At 34.9% G+C, this 20,411-nt stretch overlaps 1 protein-coding gene and 1 long non-coding RNA gene across 8 annotated transcripts; one reads left to right on the top strand and one right to left on the bottom strand.

Moving 5' to 3' along the window:
* Window positions 1-2,608: 2,608 nt before the first annotated feature.
* On the top strand, window positions 2,609-6,017 carry LOC139869342 (uncharacterized). 2 transcript variants are annotated; one of them, XR_011766039.1, is made up of 5 exons: window positions 2,609-2,978; window positions 3,069-3,132; window positions 3,214-3,276; window positions 3,358-3,516; window positions 3,586-6,017. It is a non-coding gene; the product is annotated as an uncharacterized lncRNA (long non-coding RNA). The 2 variants fall into 2 exon arrangements; XR_011766038.1 differs by having other exon boundaries at window positions 3,069-3,276.
* Window positions 4,097-13,135, bottom strand: LOC139869340 (TMV resistance protein N-like). Of its 6 annotated transcripts, none has more exons than XM_071857651.1 (7): window positions 13,040-13,135; window positions 12,770-12,916; window positions 10,812-11,332; window positions 6,546-7,617; window positions 5,638-5,961; window positions 4,722-5,546; window positions 4,097-4,641 (listed from the first exon to the last, which is right to left on the bottom strand). In XM_071857651.1, the coding sequence occupies exons 2-7, from the start codon at window positions 12,827-12,829 to the stop codon at window positions 4,210-4,212; spliced, it is 3,234 nt and encodes a 1,077-aa protein (XP_071713752.1). In that variant the 5' UTR covers window positions 12,830-12,916; window positions 13,040-13,135; the 3' UTR covers window positions 4,097-4,209. The 6 variants fall into 6 exon arrangements, with proteins under 6 accessions (XP_071713752.1, XP_071713753.1, XP_071713751.1 ...); XM_071857652.1 differs by having other exon boundaries at window positions 13,030-13,106; XM_071857650.1 differs by lacking the exon at window positions 13,040-13,135 and adding an exon at window positions 12,094-12,231 and having other exon boundaries at window positions 12,770-12,873.
* Window positions 13,136-20,411: the final 7,276 nt, after the last annotated feature.

Genomic DNA, 20,411 nt, shown 5'->3' with positions numbered 1-20,411 from the left:
AATGTGAAACGAAAGTTCAAAAATAATGCATATGCAAGAACTTGCAAATTAATTACTTTATGCATTTACAGATATAAAAAAGTGACTAAATCATATATACCAGCGATAAATGCTCCAGCTCGAACTGAAATTCCAAAAGCTGGCAATAATGTCACTGTTGAGTCTTTGCCACGCATCAAACGTGGAAGATCAATTGGTTCCGAAGATAAAAATCCTCGAAAAAGAAAATCAGCTGATAATGAGGTAAGAGAAAGTGTTCAAGAAGAACCACAAATCAATATTCCTTCTGCAGAGGATATTGATAAATGTAAATACTAAAATTGCGATAAATTATGCAATATTATGGAACCGAAATGAAACTAAAATCTCTATGAGATATTTTCATATAATGTTACAATGACATCATGAATAAAGATGATGATCTGGAACTAAAATCTGTCATTGAATATACAAAATGTACATGATTGAGCTCAATGGAAAGGAGCAATAAGAGCTGAATTAGAATCGCTCGATAAAAGAAAAGTTTTCGGATCAATCGTTATCACTTTTAAAGATGTGAAACGTATGGGATACAAATGAATTTTTATCCGAAAAGAAATGTGCAAATGAAGTTACAAGGCAAAACTAGACTTGTAACTCAATATTTCCCACAAAGACCAGAAATGTATTAGGAGGAAAACTTATCCCCCTGTAATGGATACAATTACTTATTAGATACTTAATCAACCTGGTAGTTATTTAAATGCATCTCATGAATGTTGTTACTACTTATCTGTATGGATCACTTAATAATGATATATATGAATATACCTAAAGAGTTAAGGTATCATAAGCATCTAATGTAAAACCCAAGGGAATATATTCCATTAAATCACAAAGATTTCTAAGTGGGTTTATACAAACGGGACGTATGTGGTATAACCGATTAAATGACTACTTGATAAAAAAAAAGGGTATAAATATAAACTTATTTTGCACGTATGTTTTATAAAAACAATGTTCGGATATGAGATCGTAGTTGTTTATGTCAATGTTCTTAACATCATATGAACAAATAAAGAGATCTATGAAATCATTCAACTTCTAAAGAATTATTTTGAAATAAAAGATCTTGAAAAAACCAAGTATTACCTTGGATTGCAAATTGAGCATATGCCTAATGGTTTACTTGTACATCAAACAACTTATACCGAAAAGATTTTTAAAACATTTTTTTTAAAGACAAACTCATTGTTGTTAGATCACTCAATATTGACATTGATCTATTTCATCCCTGCGAAGATCATGAAAATTTTAACAGATCGGAAGTTCTATATTTTAGTGCAATTGAGGTTCTTATGTATCTTATAGATTATACAAGATCTGACATTTCTTTTGCAGTTAATTTGTTGACAAGGTTCAGCTCAGCCCCTACCAAAAGACATTGGAATGGGATCAAACAAATAGTTTGATACCTTCGGGGAACTACTGATTTATAATTATTTTATTCTAACAACTCGAAACAAGATTTGTTTGGTTATACAGATGCAGATTATTTATCCGATCTACATAAAGCTAAATCTCAAACTGGATATGTATTCCTAAATGGAGGCACCGCAATATCATGACGTTCTCAAAACAAACACTTGTTGCAACATCATCAAATCATGCCGAAGTGATTGCATTACATGAAGCTACTCGGGAATGATTTTAGTTAAGATCAATGATACAAATCATTATTGATTCTTGTGGACTAGAACGCTATAAAAGCGTAACAACTATCTATGAAGATAATACAGCTTACATAATACAAATGAAAGAAGAGTATCAAAAATGACAGAACAAAACATAAATGCTGACGAGGCGCTAAAGCTATAAACGGTCTTAACGGTCATAAGTTTGATGGAAAAGAATGGTATGTTGGTAAGGCTCAGAAAAGACTACAAGAGAATAGGAATTGAAACAAGGGTTTGAGCAAACCATGAAGGAGACTGTAGACAAATCACAGGGGCTAAACTTGTACATAAAAGATTTAGATGATACAGTTTCAGATGAAAACCTCAGATTCTTCTCATATACTCAAGATCTCGTAAAAGACAACCAGATTAAAATGAGATACGTCCAATCAACAACTCTGCCGATCTTTATACCAAAGCACTGCCAACTGCTATTTTCAGAACACACGTTCATAATATTGACATGAGGCATGTTCAGAAGATGTAACAACTCAGACGTTGCCTACTTGAGGGGAAGTCAACTCTATGCTGCACTCTTTTTCCCTTAGCTAAAGTTTTATCCCAATGGGTTTTCTTTAGCAAAGTTTTTAACGAGGCAGTACTAGTTATTCTCTAATAAAATTGTCATCCAAGGGGGAGTGTTATAAAATATCTAGATTGCATGTTAATTTTATTATTATTATATTTCTTGCATAGTAATATTTTATGCTATAAATAGACATGTGTGGTAGCCATTTAAGGTGCACCATTTCTCTTGAAATATCAATATCAATATTTCTTCTCTCCTTCTTCTCTCTTTTTCTCTCTTTGTTCTTATAACCATTAAAGGTAGTTATAAGCCTACTGAATTATAACAATGAGTATCAGAGTTGTCGGAACCCCATCAAAATCTAACAAAAAAAAAAAAAATTAACCGCCACTTTGCATCTCTGATTACATCTTCGCCGACTCTCTACTCCCTTCGCACCTATCAGAGTTGTCGGAACCCTAACTGAAGTTGCTGCATGTCTTTCTCAATTCACATAAAACCAAGCTTCTGAGCTCCGATCAGGTGGGCGGGATCAAACGATTTGTAGCCAAGAGAAGCGTAATCTTCCACCTTTACTTCCAATCGATTATCAGCGGTTTATTGTTTCTTTATCAAGGGTTTAATTCATTTGGTTATTATTCCAAATTTCCAATCGATTATCAAGGGCTTAATAGTTTAATTTTTTTTGTACATGTTTAAGATGATGCTTCCTTCGTCGAAATGTAATTTGAGAGGTACGCTTATTACTGTAATTGTTTTTGTTGTTTGATTTGTGTTATTATCATAATTTTTCTAAGAATTCTGATTTATGTTTCTGTTTGTAGATTATTATTTGGCGTGTATATGCTCTTCGAAGAACAATTGTATATAGCTGATGATGGAAAGCATGTTTGTATATTGCATCGAATGTCTAGTTGTTCTACAATATATATTTGAAGTTTGAAAGTTAATATTTGTTTTTGTTAATAGCTTGAGGCAACCAATGGCTTCTTTTCAACCACAAGATTTGACATCTTAGGATTCAATTTCAAGGTATGTTTTGCTTTTGTTGTACTCCGTAATATGATTCATGTAAGTGTTTTTCATAATGCCTAAGTGAAACGGCTGTTGCAGGATCTTCTCACTCACAAACGGGTGTTTCAAGATGTTGAGTAAGCATTTTTTTATTGCATCAGGTTTCAGGAAGCTAATGGATCCCAATTCAATAATATATCTTCATTTCCTACAATCAAATACAGAGTTGTGCCAATGAAAAAAACTCCATACTCACTGGTAATAAGAACATTAGACATATCTAACTTATGAACTCAAATACTAATAATATCAAGTTTGTGCATACAGACTGCATAGGTCATATACAAAACGTTGAAAAAATTTGAAACTTTGGTGGTACAAACAACAATTGGAAAACTCAACAAATCATCGATATCGTCAACCTGTAGTGAGTTCCTTTTAACCTTTATAAGCTCAACAAAAGAAACCTAAATTATAGCTACGTAGTATCTATATATATGTTTAACATATTGGCTTTTGTTGATAGATGATCATTGATAATATTAATAATTGCTAGAAATCAAATATTTAAGAATAATATATTGTTGCATGTCCCATTAAGTAATAGTAAATTTATGTTAATATGGATAACTGATATAGTAATAGCAAATAGAGTTATTACTGTTATTGTTGTGTCATATTAATGTCCACCAACAGACAGTACTATACACTGAACATGCATGTTCTTGCAAAAGACTTATGTTCGAATACTTCGTTCTTTGAAAACTTTCAAAAGACGCTTATCAGGTTACGAGCTATCACAGCAATAAGGTGCATTGGTTTGTAAATGAGTTGGGAAAAAAAAAAAAACCAAGTGTATGTATTACAGTATTAAACAACAAGTTTGAAAAAGTTATCAACTTTCTGAACAATCTCAATGAGAACCTAAACTCCATTTGATCTGGAATCCATTTACGATTCAATTTCCGGCATCAGTTTGATATTTTGGTACACCACATGCACCCCACATTCAACAATTATATGATTATCAGATTGTAACCATACGAGTATTTCATCAAGATCGGAGATACCCAATCGGTGCTTTACGGAATCAACATGAATGTAAACCATCCAAAAATGGGTTGTACGTTCAGCAACATATGTTGACCAATCAACCAATTTATCTTTCAATGAGCTGAAATGGATTCTGAGATCAGGGTATGAAATGTCTGAATCCAATACACGCGATACACCACATATGGCAAATCCTAATATGTTGGTGACCAGATTTTTAGGTAAATTCAGTGCAACCTGGCAACAAAACTGACGGTCAAGGTACCAATTTGGAATTGTTCTTCCTCCTGGAGCAATGAAACTTAATTGATGATTCATAGCAGCACATCTCTGTATCCACAAACATAATTCAGAGTTACACAAATAATAAATGATGTACTCTTATGAGAGACTGAAAAGAACATACATACCTCGACCAAAGATTTCAGCGACAAATTAGTAAGTTGACTTGAACTCCCTTGATCCTCTACATCTCGTGCAAGTAATGGAATCTCAATCAGCCACTTATATTTATTTAACAAATCTCCCATCTTTCGCAAAGATGTGCAACAATCGGAACTAAGAACTTGAATAAGAAACGGAATGTCATGCAGTTCCTTGAGATTGATGCAGCAGCTAAGGTCAGCGTATTTGACATGAGAGAACTGAAAGAGACTATTAAATAGCCGTGTGAACTTGTTATCAAAATCTAACCAGCCCCATGATGGCCATGTAGAATATTCCTTTCCTACAAATTTAGTAGGTTTAACATCCACAACTCTCAAAGAACTTACATCACCCGTAAGGAACTCGATATATTGTAGTATTATCTGATTATGTTTCACAAAATTCACATCAAAATTCTTTCCTTTAGTCAAAATGACAAGGCCAGTCAAGAATCCAATTGACAACGGTAGTCCGCATATCCGGTCACAACCATCAAGATCTAATACCAACGGCCTACCCATCTCCTCAGAGATATTTGGAAATATTTCAAGACTGCTGCAGCCGTTAAGATGCAGAGATTGTAGAGATTTCATTCGAATTGGTGATGGGAGAATCCTAAGGCTGACGCATGAAATCAGTTGTAAGTGTATGATCTTTTCGTGAAGCAAAACAGAATGGTGAACCTCCTCCAGTTCTGAACAAAATGACAAATTTAGGTGCTCAAGATTTGGGACCCCCGTGATGTCTGGAAACCTTTTTAATGAATATGAGAAAGATAGATCCATGGACTTGAGGTTTGGAAGGATGACCTGAAAAAACAGATGACGTTTGATGTAGTAAGATCAAGGTAAAGGTAAGATATGTACATAACAAAAAACTAGACAAGAAATAAAGGGGTACCGTTTCAACAATTTGTAGTTGTTTCATCAAACCGGATTGCATTTCAAAGCCAACAAGTTTGGGCATATTGCTTCTTATCCTCAGAGATTCAAATGGGTACGTAAACCACGTAAGCCATCTTAACTGTTGAGGGAAATATTTAGGTTCAGCCGAAGTGAATTTCCCTTTAACATCAAGCAGTCGAAGTTTATCCATACTCTTGAGGACTTCAGCTTTACAGGAGGCCGTAGGGATATCAGAGAAATGGTAATGTGTCATATCCACTAAGGCTTCAACTTTCTTTGATTTCTGCAACCAACAAATCATCAACGTATAGATATATTTCTGCAAGCACAGTTGTTGACTCGTGATTCAAAGGAAAGTTTTTTTTTTTTTTTTTTTTTTTTTTTTTTGTTAACCGAGTAAAATCACAACCAATCTTTTAGTGTATAAAAAGTTATTGTAAAAATCCTAGAAGCTTAAAACAGCATCTTCATTTCTCATTTAATTTGAGGAACGACTTATGAGAAAGAAGGAAGAAAATTAAAGGCCAACTACCATTGCAGGCTTGCCTCAGTGGTAGGGCTTGTGGTTTAGGTCATGTGTTCGAGTCTCGTTCTTTCCATCCTATTAATCAACCTGCCCGAATGATTGAGCTCCAGATTGACCCCAGGGGGTTTTCTCCCGGATCCATTCAGGATTCAAACTCGGTCCGCCTGCCCCTCGGGGTGGTTTAAGGATGGGGTTCCTGCAATGTGATTCGAGTTTCCTCCCGAAAACGCGTGCGTGCGTGGCAAATGAGAGTATTCGATGCCGATTACTTGCCTTTTCAAAAGAAAAATCAAAACCTAACTATCAAATTGAGAAGAAAAAGAGCAGAAAGGCCTATTTTAAACTAGATTTCTATAAAGTACAAGAATAGAGCTTACATCAATTGTCACCATTACTTCTTCAATTTCTTCGAGATCCCATACCATTTTATTTGGATAACATTCACGGACGACAGACCGACCCATCTCTTGAATCAGATCATGCATATGAATACATCCATTTCGTGAAATGGACAAAAGAGATCTTTCAATTAGCACTATTATTCCACTTTCAGGTTCAAAACCAAAGCTATCAAGAACTTTCGTGACATTAGATCTTTCCCTACCTTTGAAGAAACACGCGATATACGTAAATATTTTCTTTTCAAAGCTATTCAATCCATCAAAACTTATCTTTAGAATTTCATTGATCTCCTCATTTGGTATTTTGGCCAAAACGTTCAAGGCACTTTGCCAAAATTCCAAACTTCTTCCACCACAAAAATGAGAGCCTAACACTTTAAGGGCTAAAGGAAGGTAACCCGTTCGACTTACTACAGCATCTGATACCTTCTCATACGTTTTTGGAGGGATTTTTGTCTTAAATGCATATTTGCAAAACAACATCATGGCTTCTGTATGATTTAAAAGTGCAGGTTCATATTCTTGTTGTGCAAAAGATAACAAATGCTTGTCTCGGGTCGTTACCATGATTCTACTATCCGCGCCAAACCATTCACGATCACCAGCTAAAAATTCCAGTTGCTTAAAACTATCAACATTGTCGAGAACAACAAGAACCTTTTTACGCCCCAATCGTCTTCGAATATGATGTATTCCATCGTTACAATCCTTTACATTATAGTGTTTTTCCATTAAGATTTCTGAAAGAAGCTTTTCTTGTAGGGATTTGAGACCTTTTTTATCAGAACCATTTTCTCTAACATCTTCCAAAAAGCTACTGCCGTCAAACTCATGCGAGATTTGACGATATACAGCTCTAACTATTGTTGTCTTGCCTATTCCACCCATTCCCCAGATTCCAATTATGCAAACATCATCACACCCTTTATCCAGCAATGACTTGACATCTCGTACACGTGATTCCATCCCAATCAAATCCTCTGCTAGATGAGATTCGGTAGAGCTCAAGATAGTCCGTACAATTTGTTTAATGCTTTCAGCTTCACGCCTAAGTTAAATAAAACTTTAGATTGAAAAAAGAAACATTCTATACGAAATTTTTAATTTGAGAAAATAAAACTTTGTGTAACTAGTGTAATACATATATTTAAACACACACATATACACATATATATGCATATAGCGCGAACCTGATTTTTTTTTTCTTTTGGGTGTGGGGGAAGTAAAACATTCTTTATAAATAATGTTATTAATATTAGTGTTTTTATTTATATACAATTTCTTGATATATGTCAAGCAAAAAAAAAAAAAAAAAAAAAAAAAACTTTTATGAGCAAATATATATCATTTTGATCAGAAATCTGTAATATATAATAAGTATAACATTATTTCCAATGATATATATATATATATATAGTGGTAGGATCAAGAGGGAAGTAACCATTCGGGGGGAAGCGGGGGGAAGCAAAAACTTTTTTTTTTCTCGTTTTTTTAAAAACTTTGTTCACGAACATTACAGATGAGATGAAAATATGAACATTTAGTAGAGACACTTCGTGATAAATGTTTTTATTTTGGCGGGAAAACGCTCGAAGAAGTAATATATAACAATTATCGTGTTTTTCGAGCGTATTTTGAGGTTTTAGCTATTGGGGTTTAGATATTAGGGTTTATAGGATTTAGATATTAGGGTTTAGAAATTTAGGGTTTAGGGTTTAGATTTAGGGTTTAGATTTAGGATTTAGATTGAGTTTTTAACACGAACGGTTTAGAGTTTAGGGTTTAGGGTTTGGTGTTTGGTGTTTTGAGTTTATGGAATAAACCCAAAACACCAAACCCTAAACCTTCCATAAACCCAAAACACCAAACCCTAAACCCTAAACCCTAAACTCTAAATCGGGCTAAATTTTACTTCACAAAACATGGAAAAAAAAACGTTCATATTCTTCACGAACAATAATCTTGAATGTTATTTTTGTCGATCGTTTTCCCGCCTAAATAATAACATTCATCACGAAGTGTCTCTTCTAAATGTTCATATTTTCGTGTGATCTTGATGCCGGAAAAAAAATTTCAAAAAAAACGAAAAAAAAAAAAATTTGCTTCCCCCCGATTAGTTACTTCTCCATTGATCCTGCCCCTATATATATATATATATATATATATATATATATATATATATATATATATATATATATATATATATATATATATATATATATATAGGGGCATGATCAATGGAGAAGTAACCAATCGGGGGTATATATATATATATATATATATATATATATATATATATATATATATATATATATATATATATATATATATATATATATATATATATATAGGGGCATGATCAATGGAGAAGTAACCAATCGGGGGGAAGCAAAAAAAAAAATTTCGTTTTTTTTTTGGAATTTTTTTTCCGGCATCAAGATCACACGAAAATATAAACATTTAGAAGAGACACTTCGTGATGAATGTTATTATTTAGGCGGGAAAACGATCGACAAAAATAACATTCAAGATAATATTGTTCGTGAAGATTATGAACGTTTTTTTTTCCATGTTTTGTGAAGTAAAATTTAGCCAGATTTAGAGTTTAGGGTTTTGGGTTTAGGGTTTGGTGTTTTGGGTTTATTCCACAAACAATAAACCCAAAACACCAAACCCTAAACCCTAAACCCTAAACTCTAAACCGTTCGTGTTAAAAACTCAATCTAAATCCTAAATCTAAACCCTAAACCCTAAATTTCTAAACCCTAATATCTAAACCCTATAAACCCTAATATCTAAACTCTAATATCTAAACCCCAATAGCTAAAACCTCAACATACGCTCGAAAAACACGATAATTGTTATATATTACTTCTTCGAGCGTTTTCCCGCCAAAATAAAAACATTTATCACAAAGTGTCTCTACTAAATGTTCATATTTTCATCCCATCTATAATGTTCGTGAACAAGGTTTTTTCAAAAAACAAAAAAAAAAAAGTTTTTGCTTCCCCCCGCTTCCCCCCGATTGGTTACTGCCCCCTTGATCCTACCACTATATATATATATATATATATATATATATATATATATATATATATATATATATATATATATATATATATTATTCATTGGAAATAATGTTATACTTATTAGAGAGAGAGAGAGAGATTGAACTTCAGTCAGGCTGAACTTCAATCTGTGTGCACAGATTGAAAAAAAAAATCAAAATTTTATATTAATTTCTTTTTTCAATCTGTGCACAGATTGAACTATCTCAACAACTTTTGCAAACTATGAAGACTATATCGTTCAAAAAATAACCCTAAAGAACTATTTCAGCTATTTTATAGAAATCACGGGGACTATCTCAATAGTTATGTCTAGGAATGACAATGGATTGAGTGATGTTGTATCCATATTCCTATCCATTTAGTTTTTATTCATCAATACCTATTTAATTTCATTTCATCCATCCATATCCATATTCATTGGATTAAGCGGGTAAAATGAAAAATTAAATATGTAATTTGTATGTTTATATTATTAGATATGCGTGTTTTTTGTAATATATCATGGTTATTTCATTATAAGGTTAAAAGAAAAATGTAAATTCAACTAGTAAATGCATTTGGGAGTAGTAAATATGTAAGCATCTATCTATATTTATGTATTTGTATATGTGTATTTCGGGTGTTAATGGATATATCAAAAAGAATGGGCTAATAGTCTAGTGGTGAATGACTCACTCTCCCTTAGGGGAGTTGAGGGTTCCATTCCCACTAGGTGAGGATTTTTCAAATAATTGGATCAAAAACCATTTTTACCGGACCCAAATGATCCCTTGGTCCCACGCATGCGAAGATTGAAACAATGACAATGCAGGTTCGTTTATCGAGCCTGACATGCTGTGGGGAAATGGGTGATGGTGTTTCGCCAGGCTCCAGTGGGCTACCGGGGACCGCTGGATGGGTTGACAAAGTCAACACAGGGCTAACATGTCCCTGCCGATACACATGTTTTGAAACAAATGGATATATCAAAAGATGAAACTTTTCATCCATGTCTATGTCCATGTTCATATTCATATCTATTTAGGTTATCCATATCCGTGTTCATATCCATTTAGGTTCATCCATATCCATCACGAAGCGGATGGATACCTACTGGATCGAGGTGGTCATCGTCATCCATAGTTATGTCTATATTGAATGAAAAAAAAAGCAACCAGAAGTAACAAATTACCCACTAGCCGTCTTTGCTACATCCCATCCGGATATACCAGCTACAGTTTCTAAAGCTTTCCTCCACCTCTTTACTTTGTACATGTCATCTGCAAATTTCAGTTCATGCTGTTTAAATGCTTCAAAAATACTTCCTTTCTGGCTACGGACATCCGAGGGATCCACATTGTAGAATACCGGTAGCACCTTTAGATGTTTACATTCAACGATCTTGGCAAGTTCTTCCAAACACCAACTAGATTTTGCATAGTTTTTTGAAAAGACAACCAACGCAACCATTGACTCTTGGATTGCTTTCATGAATTCAGGGGATATGGACTTTCCTCTACGCAGCTTCTCGTCATCCTTAAACGTGTATATTCCTGCCCGCTCCAAAGCTGCGAAAAGATGATCAACAAAGTTGTTCCGAGTGTCTTCACCTCGAAAGCTTAAGAACACATCATACGTACATCTTCCAGTTGGAGCAGCAGTTGATGAGGATGCAACTAAGGAAACATCCATGGCGGTGATTGCTGAGTGTGTCTGTTGGGAAACATATATCCAAGATAATAAAATTAGAGTTTGAATTTAATCAGTCCGAGGTTTTGCTAAACATATGTTGTAGTAACATTAACAACAATTTTGAAAGGTATTGATAGAAGTAAACCATAATACAGACCAACAAAGCAATTTCTTGACTCGTGACAAAAGTGGGTTACAAATTTCATGGACAAAAGTCAACTCATGTTTGGGGTTTAAAAGATTGAAATTCTTTAAAGCTAAGTTTTAATTATGGTTCCATGAGTTTATAAGCTTACACTGTATGATTTATTTAACTTAATAAGCTCTGTTAAAATTCCAATTAATCCAATTAATCCAATCCATCCAATATACTTTAATAAAAAGAAAACGGAAACAGAATCCAAGGATTAGATAAACATAGAGCAAGCAAGAAAATGGAATCAATAAAACATTAATTTAAAATCGAAAGAAACAATATTTAAATAGTTACCTGTGCACAAGTGGGAAATTTGAAGAAGATGAACTCAGGGTAAGGTAAAAAAAAATAAAAGATAAAGATGCGAACTTTTCATGAAAAGATGATGTCGTTAATTGTTGAAAAAAGTCAAGTATATGAACCTTCATAGCCAGTGGCGGAGCCCTTGACAACTACTCTGACAGTGACAATAAGGAATAAAAATATTGCATTTTAATTAAGGACAATTTTATATTTTTTAAGAATTAACTTATAATTTATTAATATAATATTATTTACATCTAGTACAATGAGTAGTAGTATATACATTATTTTCATCATAGCCGGCTTCCCCCTGATTGGCCACCTTCTGATCAAAATACACATGAATTGTAGCCTGCATTTGTTCAGAAGCCACTGACTATTTGGTTCAAGCAGCAACCGTCTTATCGAAATTCCAACTCTTCTGCTAGAGGGTAGAACGTAAGATCACGGGTTGACCAACTATTGGTGCAAATCTATGATGAATTGTATTTCTGTGCTGGTCTTGAAGTATAGCCTGGCAATTGGATTGTGTTGGGTTTGTGCAAAATGGGTGGGTTGAAACGGATTCGAGTTCAAATGGGTCAGAATTTTTAGACGGGTCAAATGCGTGTCGGGTTGGGTTGAAATCCTTTAATAAAATTGTGACTATCAAGACAATTTCACAATTGCGACTATCTAGATATTAATCTGAAATTATCGAGGTCACCCTTACAACCTTGAGGTTGAGGGTTCAAATCCTGCTTAGAACAATTCGTGGTGTATATATTCGAGTTAGATTTAAGTGGGTGTGTGAGTTTGACTTTAAAAAAAAAAAAAAAAAATCTGAAATTATTATCTCAATACACCTATTGTTTAAATTTCTTATAAGAACCTTTACAAAAACCTGAAAATAATCATTGTTTGGAGGCTAATTCTTTGATCTTTTTTCTTTACTAATTGAAGAAGGAAGAATGTGTCACCTTTTTTTTAAGATCTCTTGAAGAGTTGGGATGAGTACTCTTTAATAGACATTTGAACATTTTCAAAGCTATATAAAAAGATATCCATGGTACCTATATCAAGCACTACATTCCTTTGAGGATGTTAACATGTGCTCCAGAGACACCCTGTATCAACAAAGACAACTTATAATTATTCTAAATATTTTACCACTCACTTATTATGTTAAATAATTATAAATTTGATTCACTGAAATGAATTCCAAGATTCTAACATTTACATAGCAATACCATGGATATCAGCCCATTATCAATAGAACTCATAGTCCTCTGCATATTTGCCTTGAAATTCAACCTAAATATCAACAATTAAGACGTCAGTTTCATTATCCGCGAAAAGGATCTATGTAGATATGCGTTATCCTATCATCTTATATATACAATTAAATTTTTTTTTTTTTTTTGACAGCTGTTAAGATCATCTTATATATACATTTGTCAAATAAGGTGAATGGTTGGTGGATGTTGAATGGTTGGTGGAATGGAAGTAGTCAAACAAATATAAGAGCACATGTAATATGAGGCTATACTATTACATAGAAGACTTTTTACTTGTCAAGTTGTCTACAACTTGTTTACATTCCAGGCATTTTACTAGTATAAATAAGAGCCTCATGCAAGCTCTTTAAGCATCCCAAAATTAATTCATTCTCTCTTTGTACTAAAAGAAATAATTAGAAAGTTTGTGAGTAATCTCCTAATTACAAGATATATAAAGATTAGTACTTATCCTTGTAATTAGAGAGAAGCGTAATTCCTATTATTCTTATTAGTGAAGTGCTTCTTTCCTTGCCCGTGGTTTTTACCCTATTGGGGTTTTCCACGTTAAATCTCGGTGTTCCTTTATTGTCGTTATTTCAATTATTACTAGCGGTTTGCTATAATTTGGTGTCGCTTTTCTCAACAAGTGGTATCAAGAGCTAAGGTCTAATATCTAGTGTGTATTAATCTACTTATCGTATGCTCTGTGGTTACCACGGGAGTGGATCGTCCACATCAGAAAATAAGTAAGATTAATTTCACTCGATAAAAGTTCCCGGGTACTATTTCTCAGAAAAATAGTATTGTCGAAAAGAAGATTGTGATTATAGCAATGTCTACGAAATTCGAAATTGAAAAGTTCAACGGGAGTAACTTCTCGTTATGGAAACTAAAGATGAAAGCTATCCTGAGAAAGGATAAGTGTTTGGCGGCCATCAGTGGACGTTCAGCCGAAGTCACTGATGAAAAATGGGAAGAGATGGACGGCCAGGCTATCGCAAATCTTCATCTGGCACTAGCAGATGGCATTTTGTCTAGCATTGAAGAAAAGAAGACGGCGAAAGAGATTTGGGATCACCTCGTAAAATTGTACGAGACCAAATCACTCCACAACAAGATATTCCTTAAGAGGAAACTTTATGCGCTACGCATGAATGAATCTACTTCAGTTAATGAGCACATTAATTCTTTGAATACTCTATTTTCTCAACTCGCTTCATTAAGTTGCAATATAGAGCCAAAAGAACGTGCTGAACTTTTACTTCAGAGTCTACCTGACTCGTATGATCAACTCATTATTAACTTAACCAATAATGTTCTCTCGGAGTATCTAGTCTATGATGAAGTTGCGGCTGCTATTCTAGAAGAAGAAAATTGGCGCAATAACAAGGAGGACAAACAGGCCGGTTCACGACAAGTGGAGGCCTTATTGGTGTCAGGAGGGAGATCAACGGAACGTGGCCCAAGTGGGAGTCACAATCATGGTAAACCGAAGTCTAAAAAGAAGAAGACCTATACATGCTACAATTGTGGCAAGAAAGGTCACCTGAAGAAGGATTGTCGGAGTTTAAATAACTCAAATCCTCAAGGAAATATTGCAAGCACTTCAGATGATGGGACTGCTTTGGTTATTGAGGCAGTGGTAGCAAATGAAGGCAGAAAGACATTTGTTGATGTCTGGTTATTTGACTCAGGAGCTACTTTTCACATGACCCCTAGAAGAGAATGGTTCAAACAATATGAACGTATCTCAGGAGGATCTGTATACAGTTGCAATGATCATGAACTAAAGATCATTGGAATTGGAGATATCATTCTGAAGATGCACGATGGTACAGTTCGTACTATTCAAGGTGTACGACACATGGAGGGTTTGAAGAAGAACTTATTGTCTTTAGGACAATTGGATGATCTTGGTTGTAAGATGGTGATACATGAGAAGATCATGATAATCAAGAAAGGCGCGGTTGTACTTATGAAAGGAGAAAAGGTGGGTGCTAATTTATACATTCTGAAATGCGAGACGGTACAGGAATCAGAAGCATCTGTTGCTTCGAATAGTTCAAGTGATAAAGTTGCTATGACATGGCATCAAAAGCTTGGACACATGTCTGAGCAAGGTATGAAGATTATTGTTGAAAGAAATCTTATTCCTGATCTTACAAAGATATCGCTACCTTTCTGTGAGCATTGTGTAATCAGCAAGCAGCATCGCCTGAAGTTTAACACATCAAATTTTAGAAGTAAATTGATTCTAGAATTGGTTCACTCTGATGTGTGGCAAGCACCAGTTCAATCCCTAGGAGGAGCAAAGTATTTTGTATCATTTATTGATGATTACACTAGGAGATGTTGGGTGTACCCACCCAATCAAGAGAAAGGCGGATGTGTTTGAAGTTTTCAAAGTTTACAAAGCGCAGGTTGAACTTGAATCTGGTAAAAAGATCAAGTGTTTAAGGACTGATAATGAAGGAGAATACACTGGTGATGAATTTGATAAGTTCTGCAAACAAGAAGGTATCAAAAGGCAGTTCACAACAGCATACACTCCTCAACAAAACGGAGTGGCAGAGCGGATGAACAGAACTTTGTTAGATAGAACAAGGGCGATGTTGGCAACTGCAAGCTTGGGAAAATCATTCTGGGCAGAAGCAGTAAGTACTGTCTGTTACGTGATAAATCGGTCACCATCAACTGCAATTGAGTTGAAATCGCCGATGGAGATGTGGACTGGAAAACTAGTTGATTACTCTGACCTTCATATATTTGGAAGTCCTGTGTACGCAATGTACAATTCTCAAGAGAATGACAAAGTTGGATCCAAATTCCAGAAAGTGTTTGTTCGTGGGGTATGCTGATGGAGTTAAGGGGTATCGCTTGTGGGACCCCACTGCCCACAAAGTAGTCATCAGCAGAGATGTTGTCTTTACGGAAGACAAAGATCTTGAAAATGTTAGCACTTCAAAAGAAACTATACCGATACATGTGGGTAATGAATTTCATAAAGATTCTTCTGAAGCAGTACTAGAGCACGATGAAAATCAAGTAGTCGTTGATGAAGCTCCAGCAACTCGTATTTCTAATCGGGAAAGGAAACGTCCAGGGTGGCACTCAGATTATATTATGGAAAGCAATGTTGCATATTGTCTTCTAACAGAGGAAGGAGAGCCAACAACTCTTCGCGAGGCACTAAATCATTCAGATGCATCTCAGTGGATGACAGCTATGCAGGAAGAAATTGAAGCTCTTCATAAAAATAAAACATGGGAACTTGTGCCATTGCCGAAAGGTAGAAAATCTATTGGAAATAAATGGGTGTATAAGATCAAGCGAAATGGCGATGATCAAGTGGAGCGGTATCGTGCAAGACTGGTGGTTAAAGGATATGCTCAGAAAGAAGGTAAAGACTTTAATGAAATATTTTCTCCTGTGATTCGACTTACAACAATTCGAGTAGTTCTAGCGATGTGTGCTATATTTAATTTACATCTAGAGCAGCTAGATGTGAAAACTGCATTTCTTCATGGAAATCTTGAAGAAGAAATTTATATGCTTCAACCAGAACGTTTTGAACTACAAGGAAACAAGAACTTGGTTTGCAGGTTAAAGAAATCTCTGTATGGTCTCAAACAGGCGCCGAGATGTTGGTACAAGAGATTTAATTCTTTCATAATGAGCCTTGAATATAACAGACTTTATGCAGACCCTTGTGCATATTTCAAGAGGTTTGAGGACAATGATTTTGTCATTTTGCTGTTGAATGTAGACGACATGTTGGTTGCAGGCCCCAAAAAGATCGTATTAATAAGCTGAAGGCTCAATTGGCTAGGGAGTTTGAAATGAAAGACTTGGGTGCCGCAAACAAGATTCTAGGGATGCAAATTCACCGAGACAGAGATAATAGGAAGATTTGGCTTTCTCAAAAGAATTATTTGAGGAAAATCTTGGAGCGTTTCAATATGCAAGATAGTAAGCCAATCTCAACCCCACTTCCTACTAATCTCAAGTTATCCTCCGTTATGTGTCCTAGCAGTAAAGACGAGAGGAAGGAGATGTCTCGCATACCGTATGCATCAGCAGTGGGAAGTTTAATGTTCGCAATGATATGTACAAGACCAGACATTGCACATGCAGTGGGAGTAGTTAGTCGGTACATGGCGAATCCTGGTAAAGAGCATTGGAATGCGGTAAAGAGGATCCTTAAATACATCAAGGGAACCTTAGATGTTGCATTATGTTATGGGGAACCGAAATTTATTGTCAAAGGGTATGTTGATTCAGATTATGCAGGTGATATCGATAAAAGTAAATCTACCACTGCATATGTTTTCACACTTTGTGGTGGAATAGTAAGCTGGGTTTCAAAACTGCAGTCAGTTGTAGCCACGTCAACAACAGAGGCAGAATATGTAGCAGCTACTCAAGCTACTAAAGAGGCAGTATGGTTGAAGATGTTGTTGGAGGAACTCGGGCACAAACAAGAGAAAATCACTCTGTTTTGTGACAACCAGAGTGCGTTGCATATTGCAAGGAATCCGGCATTTCATTCAAAGACAAAGCATATACGAGTTCATTATCACTTCGTTCGTGAGAAAGTGGAAGAAGGAACCGTGGATATGCAGAAAATTCATACTGACGACAATGTGGCTGATTTTCTAACAAAGTCAATCAACCGTGACAAGTTTGTTTGGTGCCGTTCCTCATGCGGCCTAGCGGAAACGTAAGCAACATCATTGGCAAGGAAGGATTATCGTGTGAAGACTGATTGAGCTTCAATCGAATCTTCAAGTGGGAGATTGTCAAATAAGGTGAATGGTTGGTGGATGTTGAATGGTTGGTGGAATGGAAGTAGTCAAACAAATATAAGAGCACATGTAATATGAGGCTATACTATTACATAGAAGACTTTTTGGTGTCTGCCTAACTTCAACTTGTCAAGTTGTCTACAACTTGTTTACATTCCAGGCATTTTACTAGTATAAATAAGAGCCTCATGCAAGCTCTTTAAGCATCTCAAAATTAATTCATTCTCTCTTTGTACTAAAAGAAATAATTAGAAAGTTTGTGAGTAATCTCCTAATTACAAGAGATATAAAGATTAGTACTTATCCTTGTAATTAGAGAGAAGTGTAATTCCTATTATTCTTATTAGTGAAGTGTTTCTTTCCTTGCCCGTGGTTTTTACCCTATTGGGGTTTTCCACGTTAAATCTCGGTGTTCCTTTATTGTCGTTATTTCAATTATTACTAGCGGTTTGCTATAATTCGGTGTCGCTTTTCTCAATAACATTTACATTTGAGAATGAAAGACACGCGTCCACATACCTGAATTCATGTTCTCCAGATCCATAGAGTAATGATAATTCACAAGTTTGCTTTTAGCTGCCACATCCTTGGTGATTGTGGTAACTCCTTTTGTATCAATGACTCGCTATACAAGTACTTTCCTCTTACACTCTCACTAAAGCAGCGTCAGAATTGTGTGTCAAATGAGTTGGACTAGATTTGACGGAAGGTGACAAAATTAACGGAGCATCAGTCAGAAGCGTTAGTCACTATAGTGACTAAAAGTCACGGACCCGTGACATTCCAGTCAAACAATCATTGAATTTTAATATTATTATATTTTTGTTATTAATTTATTTTTTACCACTCACTTTCCAATCAGATTTTATCACATCACCCTATAAATAGTTGACACAAAGTTTGACCTCTTGGGTTAATAAAGGTCAAATACCTCTTGGGTTAATAAAGGTCAAATACAGTCACACAGTCAAAAACACATTTTATACCATTTGCCTCTGACGTCACAGTTAGGGTTAATGGTAGTCTTACATAATACACATTACAAAACTTTTACTAAACATAACCAACCTGATTCCCATCATCACTTATTCTCGAGTTTATTTTTAAGCGGAAAGGAGTGGAAAAGAAAGAGGATGAGAGTGTTTTATTATCCTTCCTAATCCGTCCAAATATGGACGGAGAGTGTTGTTAATAAATTATATCTGTACTATCCCCTCTAATCCTCTACTCTCTTCTCCTTTCCACTTAAAATAAAAACTCGAGAATCACTATTATTTTATAATCTCTCTGTTTCATTTCCTTTCTGTTAAAAAAAAAAAAACTCGAGAATGCAGCGTAATAGATCTGCTACAAGCTTTGGAACTGCAAATACACAATTCTTCAACATATCAATCTAATAAAACCAGCATCTCATAATTAACACAACTAATTCTATCAAAAAGGGGAATAAAAATAATTTATCAAATACTCTATAATGTTAAGGTTCAAGGTACAAAAAAACATAGCAATGTCTGCCCACTAGCATAGCAATACTAACAATAATAACAATATTATGGATCTATAGTAATATCGTCTAATCATATGATCAATGGATGATAAAAAAACATACTAAACTCTAAACTTTATGTATCAAGTAATTGATCTTAACTTATACAGACTCCTTATTATAAGACGTTACAGCAATCAAAATATAGCATAATAATTTCCGGAGTTTATTTGAAATCAATCACTAGCATGTTGATTGATACCTGTTTAACAATTAATTCGTAGTGCTATAGTAGAGTTTTTTAAAATCGTATATATGTTCTTCAACCATTACTCGTTGCAATTCAGTTTTTGGAGTTCCTAATTCGGTTTTTATCTTCTTTCCAGAGATTGATTAAATATTGCTGTATGCGTAGTGGCAATGGCAATTGAAGAATGGCAATTGTTAGATTCGTTTAGACCCGTGTTTTTTTTTTTTGTTTGTTAGTTGTGTTTTTTTTTTTAAAGGCAAATTTTATTGAATCACCACGAAATTTACAACGAATACAAAAGTCCTCGAGTACATTTAATCAAACTCACTACTAGCACAAAGAGCTACAAAACCACAAATAAAACACAAGGCAAGAATACATACAAGTTGCTAAGATAGTAACTTAAACTACCCTTGCACTAAAGAAAAATGTGAGGGTTGTTGAACCAATTGTGCCAATCAATGTTCTTCGACTTGCAACGCTTCGCGACCCAATCGTAACTTACAATTTGGATTTCACTAAGTGCTACCGCGGGAGTCCAATACTTATTTTTAAAAAATTTCAAATTCCGATTCTTCCATAGTAGGTATCCGCATATCTATTCAACCGCTTGCCATATCTTCGCACCAACTTCCGACATCGTCTTATTAGCATTACCGCAAAATATTTCGCTTATACCCAAATTTGTTACATTGCCAAAACCCCACCAATTGTAAACCTTTGTCCAAATTTCGTGTACTTTCGGGCATAAGACAAGCGAGTGCTCAACCGACTCAACACCGCCGTCGCATAATGGGCAAC

The sequence above is a fragment of the Rutidosis leptorrhynchoides genome, chromosome 9 (genome assembly GCF_046630445.1).
Source record: "Rutidosis leptorrhynchoides isolate AG116_Rl617_1_P2 chromosome 9, CSIRO_AGI_Rlap_v1, whole genome shotgun sequence".
Lineage (NCBI taxonomy): Eukaryota > Viridiplantae > Streptophyta > Magnoliopsida > Asterales > Asteraceae > Rutidosis > Rutidosis leptorrhynchoides.
This window is presented reverse-complemented; position numbering and strand designations above follow the sequence as displayed.